The sequence below is a fragment of the Mus pahari genome, chromosome 15, assembly GCF_900095145.1.
Source record: "Mus pahari chromosome 15, PAHARI_EIJ_v1.1, whole genome shotgun sequence".
In the NCBI taxonomy this organism is placed as follows: domain Eukaryota; kingdom Metazoa; phylum Chordata; class Mammalia; order Rodentia; family Muridae; genus Mus; species Mus pahari.
This window is the reverse complement of record NC_034604.1, coordinates 34,544,213-34,559,733: the sequence shown is the minus strand read 5'-3', so window position 1 is coordinate 34,559,733 and position 15,521 is coordinate 34,544,213. Positions and strand designations below refer to the sequence as shown.

Sequence of the window (15,521 nt, the reverse complement as noted above, 5' to 3'; positions counted from 1 at the left end):
GAACTGAAATTTAAAACTTAAAATGAAGTATTCTTCTACATTAAGAATTATTAGGCATGCAAAAAAAGGAAAAGGAAAAATACTAAGTGGGAATTCTTGTAGAGTCATAAATTATTCAAAAATAAAAGAGCACCTACCATTTACAATTCAAACATGCAAGAAAAAATGAAGTTGATTCTTTTGATGAGTAATTCAGCTATTTAGGTCTGTGGTATTAAAGTATACATAAAAATTATTTATGTGCACAATTCTCAGTTCTTTTTAAAAGGCGATCATCAAGAATAAGTTTGAGTTTTATTTAGAATTGAGTATCCCCCAACACACACAAATACAGAAGAATCTGAAGTCTAGGGACCAAGATCACAATATATCTCATCCCAGTCCTTGGGGAGTTAGCCAGCAAGGAAAGCCAAGTCATAGGTCTAAGTTCTCAATGTCCATTACGAAACTGGTTGACTTTCTTCTCTACTTAAAAGGTTTATTGTTTGTTTCCTTTCCTTTCTTTCTTTCTTTTTTTGTTTTCAACACTAAGTGGTTCAAGGGCTCTTCCTGACCCCTCTCCTGGAGGAGGAGGCCCACACTGGGATGGGTTTTCCCAGTGTGGACCTCTTGAGGTGTCAAGCTTCGGCTCCTTTGCCAAGATGGCGGCCCTGGCTCCCATGGAGGTAGCGACTGTGCAGCACCTCTGCCCCAGGGGCCGTCTTACAGCCACGGTCTCCCCGTGCAAAGCGGACGACCCACTGGGCAGCCTTCACATTTTCCACCCAAGAAAAGGGCGCCTGGGTGTTGACGCCAAAGAGCGCCTATGCCAAAATGGTGCCCGTGCGGCGTCACTGCTCTTTACCAAGATGGCGGCGAGGGACTTCCGGCACGCGCTTCCCCAATCAGGGACCTCCGAGAGGTCAGGCAGAGGAGACCGCCCTCGGAGTCCGAGTGAGGCGCGAGCGGCCGCAGCCGCGCGCCCGGGGAGGGGACGGGGTGGAGCCACGGCAGCCTCCGCTCGGATCAGCAGTGCCAAGCGCTGGCACCTGTGTGTGTGTGTGGGGGGGGGGAGCAAAAGTTAGTTCCTCGCACCCCAAAGCAACACCGCAGCACCTTCCCCCGGAGTCCCCTAAACCGTAGCGTGCGGCGCGAGGAAGTGGGGGCACGGTCCCAGAGTCACCCCAGCCTGCCCAACGCAGCGGGCAGCCTAGGGGCAGGTCCTGTGCGCGCGGTGGCTGCGCTGTCACCCCCCACGCCCCTCTCCTGTCCTAGGGGGACCGGCCACGTGTTTCTCTTGGAGACCCGGGGTTAGCCCTGGGAACAGCTGGAGGGAGCTAAACGCTGACGTTGTAAAGATGCGGGTTTTGTTTTATTTGGAGGGGCAGAGGGGTCCCTGGACCTCAGAAAGAAGGCTGAGCGTGGCACTGAGCCTGGAGCAGCAAATGTCAAGATTCGGGGGAGGGGCCTCCGCGGGGAGCTTGGATGCTGGCCCCGAAGGGGGTGGAAGGAGAGGTCAGGAGTTTGGGGTAAGAGGAGGGCGGACTTCGCCAGCAACTTACTATTCCGTCTGCAACTTGCTTCTAGGCCTGCACACACCCCCTCCTGCCCCGCAAGGCTTCCTTAATCACAATTTTTTTTTTCTTCTTTTTCTTTCTTTCATTCTTTCTTTTTTTTTTTTAAGTGCAAAGAAACCCAGCTCGCTAAGAGGGTTTTGCATTCGCCGTGCAACTTCCTCCGAATGTGAGCGCGCTGGCAGGCGGGGAGAGAGCGGTGGGGGGTTGAACTTGGCAGGCGGCGCCTCCTGCTGCCGCCGCCGCCGCCGCCGCTGCCGCCTCCTCTCAGACTCGGGGAAGAGGGTGGGGGACGATCGGGGCGCGGGGGAGGGTGGGTTCTGCTTTGCAACTTCTCCCGGTGGCGAGCGAGCGCGCGCGCGGCGGCGGCGGCGACGGCGGCGGCGGCTGCAGACGGGGCCGCCCAGACGATGCGGGGGTGGGGGACCTGGCGGCACGCGAGTCCCCCCGGGCTCACAGTATGTATGCGCTGACCCTCTGCTCTGCCCTCCCCTCCCCTCCCCATCCTCTCCCCTCCACCCAGAGGGCGTGTCTGCCGTCCTGCCCCGAGAGCGGCCGGGACTCTGCGGCACCGTTTCCGTGCCATCCCGTAGCCCCTCTGCTAGTGTGACACACTTCGCGCAACTCGGCAGTTGGCGGGCGCGGACCACCCCCGCGGCACTGCCGGCTGGCTGTCACCCCTCGGGGGGCTCTGGCGGCGGACCCACGGGGCGGGCTCCCGAGCGGTTCCAAGCCGCGGAGCTGGGCGGGGGCGGGAAGGAGCCGGGGAGAAGAGAAACTAAAGAAACTCGCTTTCCCTCCCAGGCCAGGTCGGCAGCCGCTGCCGCACTTTTTTTTCCTCGTCCCTCGGGTGGGGAAAAAGGCGAAGAAGCCGCGCGCGCCCCGGCGGTGGCGATGCCCGGAGCCGCGCGGGCTTGCAGGCGCCGTCGGGGCCGGGCTGGCGGGGGACCCGCGCGCTGGGCGAAAAGAGGGCGAGGGCCGCGGGCGCCCTTGCAGTTGCCGACAGTCGCCAACAGGTTGCACCGTTCCCCGCGGCCGCCGCGCGGCCCCTCGGGCGGGGAGCGGCCGGGGGTGGAGTGGGAGCGCGTGTGTGCGAGTGTGTGCGCGCCGTGGCGCCGCCTCCGCCCGCCCCTCGCTCGGTCCCGCTCGCCTGCCGTGGCCGGGCGGCCCTTTCGCGTGTCCGCGCTCTCCACCCCCCTCCCCTCCGCCTCCTCCATTTTGCGAGCTCGGAGTCAGTGCCTGGAGCCCGAGTCACCGCCCGCCCGTCGGGGACGGATTCTAAGTGGGTGGAACGAGACGCCGCAGCCGGGCGGCGCGGCGCCGGGACAGGGGACGCGCGCGGGGGAGACGGGAGCGGCGCGGGGCCCTGGCTTGTCAGCCGGGAACGGGTGACTTTCCGCGCTAGGGGCTCTCCCCTCCCCCATGGAAAAGAGGGGGCGACTGTTGACTTCCTTCTCCGTGACACGCGCGCCTCCCGCGCCCGCACGCCGACTTGTTTATCTGGCTGCGGTGGGAACCGCGGGCGGGCGGGCGAGCGCGCGGGTGCTGAGGTGAGCGGGGGCTGGGCGAGCGGGCGCCCGCACTGAGGTGAGCCGGACTGGGCGCGCTCCCCGAGGGGCTCGGCAGCCGGGGCGGCGGGACTTGGCAAACTTTTGCCAGTCCGGGCTTGGGGGCGGGGGGGGGGAGGGTGGAGGCTGGCGAGGGCAGGGTGACGGTGACGAAAAGGGCCTCGGCGGTGACAGCGCTGGCGCTTCCTCTCCCCGCACCGCCATCCCTGGCCCAGCGCGCTGCCCCGCCGTGGAGCCTCGCGCGCCCCGGCGGGAGTCTGGCGTCCTTTTGGGTTTTGCTGCTGCTGCTGCTGCTTCTTCTTCTTCTTTTTTTTTTTTTTTCCTTTGCCGCAAGCCCTCTGGTCTCCGCTGTCCTCGGAGCCGCCGGGACAGCTAGCTTTTTCCCCCTCCCGGGGGGAAGGCAGAGCGGCGGCTGCGACCCGCGGGCTCAGGGCGCGCGGCTGCGGGCTGCGGGCTTGGGGGTGGATTCGGGGCTCGCTGCCTGCAGCCCAGACTTCGCCCGCCCGGCCTTATCTGCTAGAAGTGGGCGTGCCGCAGAGAACTCAACAGGTCTGAACACATTTCTCCCTTCACCTCGCACCTTTCTCCCTCCTTCTCCCCCGACCCCACCCCCGACAACTTGGGCACTAGCTTTGGGGCATGATTTCGAGCCTGACTTTTCTGAGTGGTTCCCTTTTAGAAAGAGACCCTCCCTAGCCGCAGTTTTTTAATGCAGCGATTTTTTTTTTTATTTTTATTTTTTTTTTTTTTGGACAAGTGCTACTTTGACATTTGAGGTTGCAGGCTCGGGAATTGGGGAATTGCGGCCTTACCACTTAAGACCCTGGGCATGGTTCGTGTGACTAATGTCACGGGGTTATTTACAGTTTTAACTGGGGGATAAATGTCGCTTAAGGGAGCATCTTGTTTTATGAAGTGTTGTTAGGGTTTCAGGCTGGAAGGGGCAGCTGTCAAAAAAGCGGGTGTGAAAATTCATTAAGGTCTATCTGATACCTCATGTTTAGAGACCCTTCTCAGAGGCATAGGGCTCCGGTTCTGAGAGAGAAGTCCTGTACAGGGAAGAATCCTAGGGCATGTCCCAGCCCTCTCTCCACCTTCCTCGAATTCCCCTTCCAGAGAAGATGGTCATACGTAGTGTCTTGGTACAGGAAAATTTTACCATTTTATGGGAGGGGATTCCAAATATATTTGTCGTAGTCTTTGCTAGCCTCTCAAAACATTTTGATTATTAATAATATATTAGCAGTCTGGAAGAATACAATAAAGGTTTAAAACTGCAGAGAAAATTATTCTGAACATTTTCTTGAATGGGTTTTATTTGGCTTTATATGTGATTCTACAATCCAGTTTTTCTATCGGTTTTTCCTGGTATTTACATATTTGGAAAGAGAAATCTTCAACTTATAGATAAAATAGTTTGTATTGAGCATATTAAATAATTTTTAAAAAGGAATATAACTCAGTAAATCCTGGTGTTAGGAATTTTGATAAGCTCTGCTCTATTCGACTATTTAAATAGGTTAAAATTGTAGTGAAGAAGCCAGTACACACTCTACTCTGCTTTTAAAGATGTACATTTTAGGCTATATAAAAATATCCCAAGTTTGAAGGTAGGTGATACTAGACAGGCATATTTAGTTGAAAATGGAGTTTCAGAGGAAGAGTCTTTCCCTAGCCCTGCAAGACAAGTAGCCCAGCACTGCCTTGTTTTTTTTTTCCCAAATAAAATGTGCATAATTCTTCAAGGTTGTACCTTGAAAGGTTTAGATGTGTGGGGATTGGCACAGGTGAAATTGTGAATCATGAGGTGTGTAAACAATTATAGCATTTATCAAACGGTTTGTGGAGTGGTTTCCAGAAAGGAATCTCTCTTAATTGAAAGGGATTGGAAATTTTAAGGATCACGACTTTAAAAAAAAAAAAAAGTTAAATACTTTGACATCCATTTGAACCTTTACAATAATCACATATAACAAATTACAATCCCCATGGTTACCCAGTGTGTCCATTTAGTGAGTGGCAGGACAAACAGGCAAGTTTAAATCAATTCAATGTAACTTTGCCTTCGTGGTCAGCAGGGCAGCTGAGCTGCTTTGTGGATGGGAGCAGGGAGGATCTAGCTTTATTTTAGAAGGTAGGAACTATTCTTCTGGTAATGGAGACTTTGATTTGAGAGGTACCTAAAGGGTTTATTTAATGGCTGTCTCTTACTAATTAGATCAGACGCAATGTGGTTTTATAGCTTATTATGTCTTTTTTTTTTTTTTTTGTAGTTAATATTTGCCAATGGACTCCAAAGAATCCTTAGCTCCCCCTGGTAGAGACGAAGTCCCCAGCAGTTTGCTTGGCCGGGGGAGGGGAAGCGTGATGGACTTTTATAAAACCCTGAGGGGAGGAGCTACAGTCAAGGTTTCTGCTTCTTCACCCTCCGTGGCTGCTGCTTCTCAGGCAGATTCCAAGCAGCAGAGGCTTCTCCTTGATTTTTCAAAAGGCTCAGCAAGCAATGCACAGCAGCAGCAGCAGCAGCAGCAGCAGCAGCAGCAGCAGCAGCAGCAGCAGCAGCAGCAGCCAGATTTATCCAAAGCCGTTTCACTGTCCATGGGACTGTATATGGGAGAGACCGAAACAAAAGTGATGGGGAATGACTTGGGCTACCCACAGCAGGGCCAGCTTGGCCTCTCCTCTGGGGAAACAGACTTTCGGCTTCTGGAAGAAAGCATTGCAAACCTCAATAGGTCGGCCAGCCTTCCAGAGAACCCCAAGAGTTCAACATCTGCAGCTGGGTGTGCTATCCCGACAGAGAAGGAGTTTCCCCAGACTCACTCTGATCCATCTTCAGAACAGCAAAATAGAAAAAGCCAGACGGGCACCAACGGTGGCAGTGTCAAGTTGTATACCACAGACCAAAGCACCTTTGACATCTTGCAGGATCTGGAGTTTTCTGCTGGGTCCCCAGGTAAAGAGACAAACGAGAGTCCTTGGAGGTCAGACCTGTTGATAGATGAAAACTTGCTTTCTCCTTTGGCGGGAGAAGATGATCCATTCCTTCTGGAAGGGGACGCGAATGAGGATTGTAAGCCTCTTATTTTACCGGACACTAAACCTAAAATTCAGGATACTGGAGATACAGTCTTATCAGGCCCCAGCAGTGTGGCGCTGCCCCAAGTGAAAACAGAGAAAGATGATTTCATTGAACTTTGCACCCCTGGGGTAATTAAGCAAGAGAAACTGGGCCCAGTTTATTGTCAGGCAAGCTTTTCTGGGACAAATATAATTGGGAATAAAATGTCTGCCATTTCTGTTCATGGTGTGAGTACCTCTGGAGGACAGATGTACCACTATGACATGAATACAGCATCCCTTTCTCAGCAGCAGGATCAGAAGCCTGTTTTTAATGTCATTCCACCAATTCCCGTTGGTTCTGAAAACTGGAATAGGTGCCAAGGATCTGGAGAGGACAACCTGACTTCCCTGGGGACTATGAACTTCCCAGGCCGCTCAGTGTTTTCTAATGGATATTCAAGGTAAGTTAGCACTTTTCTGTTTCTTAAGAAGGATACATTCAAGATAGTTTGATAAACTTGAGAATTCTTTTATCAGTATGTGTTTTCTATACTATTTGTATACTTTTGCAAATAACTCAGTACCAATGGTCTTTTGAATGTATAGGCATGTTAGAAACTGGAAAGGACTCATCACCGCAGAAGCACTTGGGGTGTTTAGTTAAATAGTAATCATTTCTCACTGGTCACTATTAAAGATTCTATTTGAAAACTAAATCAGAATTGCTTACTAGCAAGTATCTGTTAAAGTAACATTCATCATCTACAAGTATCCAAAGTAAAACTAATATGAAATCAATAAAATGTCTAGTCATAGAATACATTTATTGCGCATATTAATTTAGCTGTTTTTAGAATATATTATTGCAAGAAAATGCTTGAAGTGTTACCTTTCAGTGAGAGGGTTAAGAACTGGAAGTAAGCACTGAGTATTCCATCTGAACGATCTGTGTTTTGAAACTGTGAGAGCATTGCAGTGTGTAGGGACCTAGACCGCAGTGTTAGAGTAGCCTAAAACAGACAGTTGGTGACTGCTCCTTTGCCTCTGTAAAGAAGGAGCTGGTGCACGATGCCTTCGAAAGCTCCTGCAGATGCTCCAGTAGGTAATTCACGATTAGAATTTTCAGGCTTCAGTTAGAAGGTGCCATATATTTTTCTCAGACAGTTATAAAGGATACTGACCTTTCCACCTGACCTCACAGAGGTCTGTTAGAATGGAATTACTGGAAAAAAAGTGTAAGTTAAGATAAATGGGCTGGTAGGCTTAGGTTCTTTCTGTCCCCTCGTGTTCATGTTATATAAATGCTGGTTTATATATCTATTTTAGGTGTGATAAAAAAGAAAACATGGATTGTAGTGCTACAAGACAGATTAATTACTAGGGTTTTTGTTTTGTTTTGTGGAAAACAGTCCTTTAAAGCCTCGTATGTAATCCCATCACTGTTCCTATTAATTAGTCATTTGAGAAGACTTGACTTAAAATTCATAATTATTTCGATGCGGTCTATCACTGATCTATAGCCTTATAACTCTTTAAAATCGCCTTTTCCTGAAGGCTACCCAGACACTGACATACAAAAAGGTATGTCTTTACTCCACGCATAGAAAGCTTTTATTAGAAAAAAATTAGATTTAGACTATGATCTATTTTTCTAAACAGTTTAATTGTATCTTATCAAGAGGAAGGAAAAAAAATCACCTTTTATGTATCCTAAGAGATGGGAAGTTAATATTTATATTGCCTATTAGTAGTGACTACTAATTTATTTATTACTCAATAATTAATTGTCCCTTATTTGGGAGAAAACTATTGCAACATTTTAGCTTTCTGAATTAGGAATTTAAAATACTCCCAGTAAGGACATTTAAATACTTTCTTATTGCAAAAACTGTGTTTTTAAAATGTTAAGAAACAGGCTGTGCTTTAAAATTTCCAATCTTAAATTTTTGACAGTAGATTTCATGTGGTTGACTTTCATAAAGGAATAGTTATAATTGACTTGGAACCCAAACTTAACTTGCATGCACTATGAATTTTCATTAAGACTTATAAAATCTGGGATCTGAACAATAAGTCTTAGTCTCAGATCATTAGGTAATTTTAATGCTTTAACTTTTACACTTAATGACATATAAAATGTTCATGTTGGTGTTGGGCCTCTGCTCTTACAGAGATAGGCAAGGCCATGACAGTGTGGCACTTCAGAGATTCTTTCATGCCCAGGAAATGATTAATTTTATACTGACCTATGATTTGGATTTTAATCACTAGTGTCTCTTCACCAGGCAGAATACCTTAACGGGACTGTGGGCGGTGCTTGCAAGCTTTACACTTAGCATTGAGAACTGCTATTACCCAGAACAAAGCTTTACCCAAATAAATTGAGACAATGTTTCCTTTCTGAGCATTATTGAATTCTTCTATTGTTTCCAGGCAGCAGCCCTGGCAGAACTGAAATTGGTTGCTCTCTATATATGATGCACGGCAGTTGCCAAACATTAGCTATGATCAGTGACCCTGAGTCACCAGCCACTAAGTCAACATGCTGTGTGAGGCCACAGCTTGACTGAATGCACTCTGACTTCAGGCAGAGAACCAGGAATGCCACTAGGAACATCACTTGGAAGTTTTAAAGAAGGCATACATTTTAATTTGAATTCTTAAATATTTTTCCCTAGAACATCAATAAAAACTACTTCATATTATATTTGAGGGAGAAGGCAATTTCTACAGATAATGTCAGTATACCATGACATTAGGTTAGTATATTAAAGTTAGGAATATCATGATTAAGAATTTTGTTTTGTTTTTAAGGTTTAAGTTCATTGGTGGTAAAACAAGGTAATGGTTATTGATTGTCAGGTCTAATCTTAGTAAAATGAACTTCCAAGTCTAACGGTGCAAATTAAAATTCAGTGAGCTTAACATAAACATAATTGAAGCAGACACACTTCTGTGTAATTTGATTTCCTTCCACCATGCTTTGCCTCTGCATTAATAGTGTACATTGCAGAAAATAAGCAGGGAGAACTCAAGGGTTGTCGGTGGGATTAGAGCTTTTGGGAATGCTGTTGAAATTTTGTTTGCAAGTTGACTCTTTCCTGCAAGGTTGGGTGATTAGAGGAAAAGACTAATCCTGCAAGATGGCCCTGTAAACCCAGTGTCCGTGGAGGGCAGGGCTTCGGTGAGTGGGACTGAATGAGGGCACTAACACTTGAGTCGCTTTGGACATCTCTCATTATTGGTCAGATCTGCGTCGAGTTTTATAAAAGTAGTGAGGCTGAAAAATTGTAGCAAACGCGTTTCCCCCTCTCTCATTTTGCTTATCGATCACAGTCTAGATGTTTTCTGAGACAGAGTGGAAAGGGAAGAGTGAAACTAGCCTTTTCCTCTGAGAGGTACTTGTTTAATGTCTGGCCTTGTTCCTTGCCTTCTAAAGATTCTGACAGTGGGTGTTCCAGTGGTGTTTTGAGCTTACTCTTTCTTGAAATCCATTTAATGATTTCTGGATGTGATTTGCTTCTGAGCATACACTTATTTGCTTATATATTGTCACCTTTATGGTAGAATTGCTTCCTCTTTTTAAAGATCAGTATGATTGATTTTAACAGAAATGTAAAATATTGTATACTCAGGTGTGTCACATTAGTATTGGAATGACTAATATAGAGATAGGGAGTGAGCCTTTAGTCAGCGCTTAATGAAATTCTTGTAATGTTTCTTTGGCTAATCCTTGTATATTTTTAATTAACAATTTAACTTGTATTCATAACATTATTTTGTCTTTTGTCTACATGTGTCTGTAAATTAATTTGACCATTTTCCATGTATTACTGAATGTTTATGAATTTTGTGACCTGTTCTGAAATATACTTTGTACAAATGAGGATGCAGCGCAGGTTGTAGGAGATGGATGAACAGGAAGGGAAAGTTCACTTTAGAGGCCTCTAAGATTTGCTGAGGAGAGAGATTGTATTAAGTGGTATTTTTTTCCATGGGTGTCAGTGTGAAAGGCTAAGTGTTAAATTCTTGGTGAGTTATGTAAGTCTCAGTGCACTCTAGCCTGGATAGATTAGGAGCCTTCATTTAGATTTTGGTTAGGTCTGCAGCATAATTCTTCAAATACACTTTTCTCTTTAATAGTTGTACATATTTAATTCTTACGAGGTTTGGGGCTCTCCTGTGTGACTAAATTAAATAGACATAATCCGTTCATGTTTGAGTATTTACTGTTCTAAAGCCATCTTGGTAATATTTTGGTCAAAAGTAATTTAATATAATAAGTATTTGTTTTTGTAGTTCTGAGGTGCGCAAAATATAACTTGGCTAATCCCATTGTATAAAGAATTTTTAAAGAATGTGTTGTTGGAGTAATCTACAACCAGAGGGGGGGGGGAACAGCACTCCTTGATCTTTATGTAAGAGATCGATTATTTCTGTCTGTAGATTCATCTAGCCAGCTGCTCCCATTTCTCCTACCTTGGTTTTAGATTTGTCAAGTTCTCCTAAGGAGAACTTATATTTTAAAACAAATCTCTAAAAGTGCTTCCGTACTTTCTTTTGAGTTAAGTGATCACTCCTGTATTTGGGTGTAACCTTTAAAGATTAATTTTTTTTTTATATATTACAAGGTTAAATGAAGCCAGTAGAGTCAACCCCTCTCCAGTAGGGGAGGGACAAAGAGAGAAGCAACAGAGAGGCCTGTAATAGAGGGAGAAAGGAAATTTCAAGGACAATCACAGAAACCCATTTGGATCAACTGTTGCTTTTCAGATGCTAAAAGCCGTGTACACTGTCAGGGATGACAGCAGTGACGCTTTCTTGTAAGGGCTAAGAGGGAACGTTTCTAGTTATCTTGTTTCTTGTGATGTTATCACCAAAATAAGGGCAAAATGTATACTTTGATGCCAAGATTAATTTCATATTTTCCCCATTTTAAGTGGTTATTAAAGAGAATGTGATAACTTGAACTTGGCGTAATCATAGTGCCTTATGTTGCTACAACCATTTCATAGGCCATAGTGTATTTTTTACATATAAACGTGCCTTATGCTGCTACAGTCTCTTCCTATTTCATAGCGCACTTTTACTTTGAAATATCTTTTTATAAAATATCAACTGACTGTGGAGTACAACTCTTTCCTTGTGTTATAGGTTTTTCTGCTAGTATATTGAGTAAATTAGGCAAATGTCAACATAAATTATTGAATTCTGTAAGTACTAGATAGCCACTTAAACTATTTATATTGCAATAGAATCTTTAAAACCAGTTATTTTAAATGAAAGGGTGTCATCCTTTAACTTACTCTCTGAGCCAATTTAAATATGAATAGCCTATTTTGGTTGAGCTATGTGCTTAAACACACTTATTTAGAGTAACCCAGCTATTAATTTTAAGTACTTCAGGATACTTTTTTCATTTTAGCAAGCTTCAGCAAGATTTATAGTGTCTGTGAGGCAATGTGTTTAGTAAGGTACTTCTTATTTTAGATTTTTTTCCATTCACATATAGGGGCACAATATATATACATATTTTGTGTGTGTGCATGTGTGTGTGCGTGTAAGGAGAGGAGAAAGGTTGAATTGCATAACTTACATAGCTTACATTAATTATTATATATTATTTTGCCTTGAATTTTTATTTTTGTTAATAATTTGAGTTTAATAAGTATTTGAAACTTACAAACTTAAAGCTTATTATGTTTACTTTTAAAATAATAAATTAGCCTTTATTCTAGTTTATTTCATAAGTTTCCAAAATAATATTTAGCCATGGCTATTATGAAAGTATATTTGATAGCCAAATTTTGAAAGCTGTTGTGAAATGATATCCAGTTTAGTACATGATTTATTATTTTATATTGGGGCAATGCAGTGACTTATGACCTTATGATTGTCACATGAACATTAATGCTTTACTGGTTTTCTATGGCCACTTTTATGTTGTCATATTTTTATGTTTTGTTTTATAATTGGGATTTCAGCCTTCCTTCATTTTAATTCATAAAATTTGGTTCCTTTTCCCCTACATCTCTTCCAAACAATTTGATTTAGATATTCATAACAGTAATTGTAGGAAAAACAAAACCAACCTGGGTTCTAAGGCTAAACTGAACCAATCTATGATTCTGGGTATCAGTGGGTTTTGAAATCAAAGATACTTTCTCTGTCAAATTTTATCGAAACACCATTGGGTCTGTGTGTCTGTGTAAAAATTTGCAATTCCCTTATTAAATTGATAGTCCATGGTATATTAAAGACCATTTCTTGACATTTTCTTTGTATAGTATCAAGTATAAAACAACAATGAACTTAGAGTTGAACTTTTATTAGATAGGGCTTAAAATTTTATTCTTGATAACACATAATATGTAAATGTTATAGTTGGACCCAAGAAGTGGGCCCTTGGGTTCTCAAAGCTTGTTTTATGTGTTAGGTAAGAAATCATCTATTCCCATTCCCATACTTTCCAATGAGAAAGGGAGACCATGGCACTACTTAGGAAAGACCACATACTTCATTAGCTGTGTAGCCAGCTGGAACCACCCTATTAGCAGCTATTTAAACCTTAGCATCCAGGACTCTTCCAGGGGCTAAAAACAATAAGTAATTGACATAATACTGAATAATAATAATAATAATAATATGAAGCAGATAGTTTATAAAAGTCACTGATCCTTTCTTCCTAGTGTTAGTAGGTTCTCTGGTGATTGAACACTTAATTACATGGCAGCACTATGTTACATATGCTATACTACATATACTATATCACATATACTATATTATATACACTATGCTACATACACTATACTATATACACTATGCTACATACGCTATGCTATATACACTGTGCTACAGTTCATGTTATACACTTCTCATACTTTCATGTCATGTGATGTCTTAATTTTTGACATGCTTTATTCTGCTTATCACATTGTCTGAGTCTGTCAGCTCCATGTAGGACAAAAGCAGCTGTTACCTGAGTTTTACAACTGGGAACTTTAAGACATTTAAAGAAAAAAAAACAGGAAAACGTAATGCTGATCTGAAAGAAATTAGTTACTATTTGATGTTTTAGAATCCCTCAACAATCTTTAACACTAATTGTCCAACAGTGAATTGTGTGTGTGTGTGTGTGTGTGTGTGTGTATGAATGAGAGAGATGACCAGACCTCTGCTATCTATCTATCTACCTACCTACCTACCTACCTATATATATGTTTAGTCACTTAGTGATTGCTCTAAGTTTCATTTAGAATACCCAGCATTCCTACTGGATAGAATATGTAGGTGCCAGGTGCCAGGTGCCAGGCTATCAATGATTCAGCAGGTCGAGGGCTTCTGTGCAAGCCTGGTGACCTAAGTTTGATGGCGGAAGCCACGTAACCATGGAAAATGAGAATCTATTCCATAAAGTCTTCCTCTGACTTTCCTAGGTATGCTGTGGCAAACCCCATAACATGTACGTATACATACACAATAAAAATGATAATACTTAAAAACGTAAAAGAATTCGTAGATGCAAGTTTACTCTGAAAATTAAAAAAAGAATTATTAAGATGCAAGGTGGTAGTTTTAAAGCTCTGGCAGTTCTGTTCAGCCAAAAGCAGGATATCTCTCATTTGCTAATACTAGTTCAAGAATCTGCATCTCTAGTATAGGTATTGTCTACTAAAAAAAATACTGGAAAATTTTTTATGCCTACTATGTGCAGTTTCCCAAATTGGGTCATGACTCCATTTCATTTAGACTACTATCTTTTAAAAACTCAGATAATTATCTTAATATTAATTTATTCAAGGTATTTTTTTTCTCTTTTTGTAGGGGAGTACCTCTATCAGTAGCTCTATTCAATGGATTTTGTTCCACATTAGGTAAACTCTAAATTTAGTAGCTATACTGATAAACCACATTGCTGGCAAGCGTGAGAATGCCCCCTTTCTGTTTCTATTATCTCATACTCTTAGGTAACCATGCATGCAAGGATAGTTTGTTAATTAAGGAGCTTTCAATTTTTAAGAATCATAAACACTAACACTTTTTCTAGGTGCATAAGTTTGGGAAGATTATGTAACTTGTTTAAAGACATTTACCAACTTTTTCTTTGATGGTGAAAAAGCTGCACTAAGGGCTGGAGAGAAGGCTTAGCAGTTAAGGGTAGTTACTGCTCTTGCAGAGGGCCTGAGTTCTGTTCCCAGCACATACATCATGCAGCTCACAATGGCCTGTAAGTCCAGTTTCTGTGGGATCTGACACCTCTGGTATCTTTAGGCATCTTCACAGATGTGCACCTACCTACATATATGTATGTAGGTATGTATACATACACACAAATGTACATATATTCATATATATATGTGTTTTCATTGTGTGGTCAAGTATGGAAAATAATTAAATGTCAGTTTAAATAGATACATCTGTTGTTATAAACCTGATTTTGCAAATAGAAACATTGAAAAAGTTTAACTAGAGCATTATAGGAAACGTGTCCTCTGAATCCCAGCTGGGTTTCTGAAGGACAAAATATGAGAGTACAATAGTTTTTAAAAATATTCCCCAAATAGAAAAACCCAGAATAAATGTTTGATTTCTGAGCCCCCACCTTGAGAGGCTGTGTTGCTGCCACTCTTCCTTTGAAGCCATCTTGAGACTCCTTGTGAACCATAAAGAGAAGACGGACTTACTGAACTGTAGTGCTATACTAATATTCTTAACCAGAAAATGTTATTTATTTCTTTGTTTGATTATTTATGTGTAAACTTTCAGAAATTTAACCAGCTCAGGTTATAATATTTGTTTGTGTTGAGGATTATTTGTGAGTTCAGCTAGGGTGTTCCCTTCCCCTCCTCTTCCTTGTCCCCCTCTCCCTTTTCCTCTATAAAACAGGCTATTGTGCAGCGCAGGCTGCCCCCAAACTTGCCTTAACCTTCTGCATGCCAGGCATGCAGTCCTTCATAGCAGAGGCCAGTCTGCATGTGCTTCCCTTCCACCCTCAAGCAGATGGTGCTCTGTGGTTAAGTCCCGGTGTGTGCTTTCTTTTAAGTTATAAAGGAATTTAAGTAAACAGCTTATATGCTTCTTCTTCTTTTTTTTTTTTTTTTTTTTTTTTTTAGTATTGTGCAGAGAAAGTAAAGATTACTTACTTCTAAGCCTGATTTTTTTTTTCTCTCTCTCTCATGTTTATTTTATGTTCAAGAAAGAAGGCCTATCTTTGGCTTCAACTTGAAAGGAATTTGGTAACTGCAGATATGGAGTAAATACAGTGTGAATTCCTACAGTAATTTTCAGAATATTCGAGGTCTTTATTCTAGCTTCTCCATGTCCTAAGTATTACCCA

General features: G+C 43.1%; 1 protein-coding gene across 9 annotated transcripts in view; it reads left to right on the top strand.

The window, feature by feature from the left end:
- Nr3c1 (nuclear receptor subfamily 3 group C member 1) overlaps positions 1 to 15,521 on the top strand; it is a 111,070-nt gene that overhangs the window by 26,268 nt on the left and 69,281 nt on the right. The window contains exons 1-2 of one of the 9 annotated variants that reach the window (XM_029547213.1): positions 1,475 to 1,508; positions 5,395 to 6,645. In XM_029547213.1, the coding sequence (XP_029403073.1) occupies positions 5,408 to 6,645 (1,238 nt within the window). In that variant the 5' untranslated portion in view covers positions 1,475 to 1,508; positions 5,395 to 5,407. Of the gene's footprint in view, positions 1 to 1,474; positions 1,509 to 1,702; positions 1,723 to 1,925; positions 2,012 to 2,342; positions 2,363 to 2,698; positions 3,104 to 3,369; positions 3,671 to 5,394; positions 6,646 to 15,521 lie in introns of those variants that run through there. The other 8 variants (XM_029547214.1, XM_029547209.1, XM_029547215.1 and 5 more) reach the window with 8 other exon arrangements.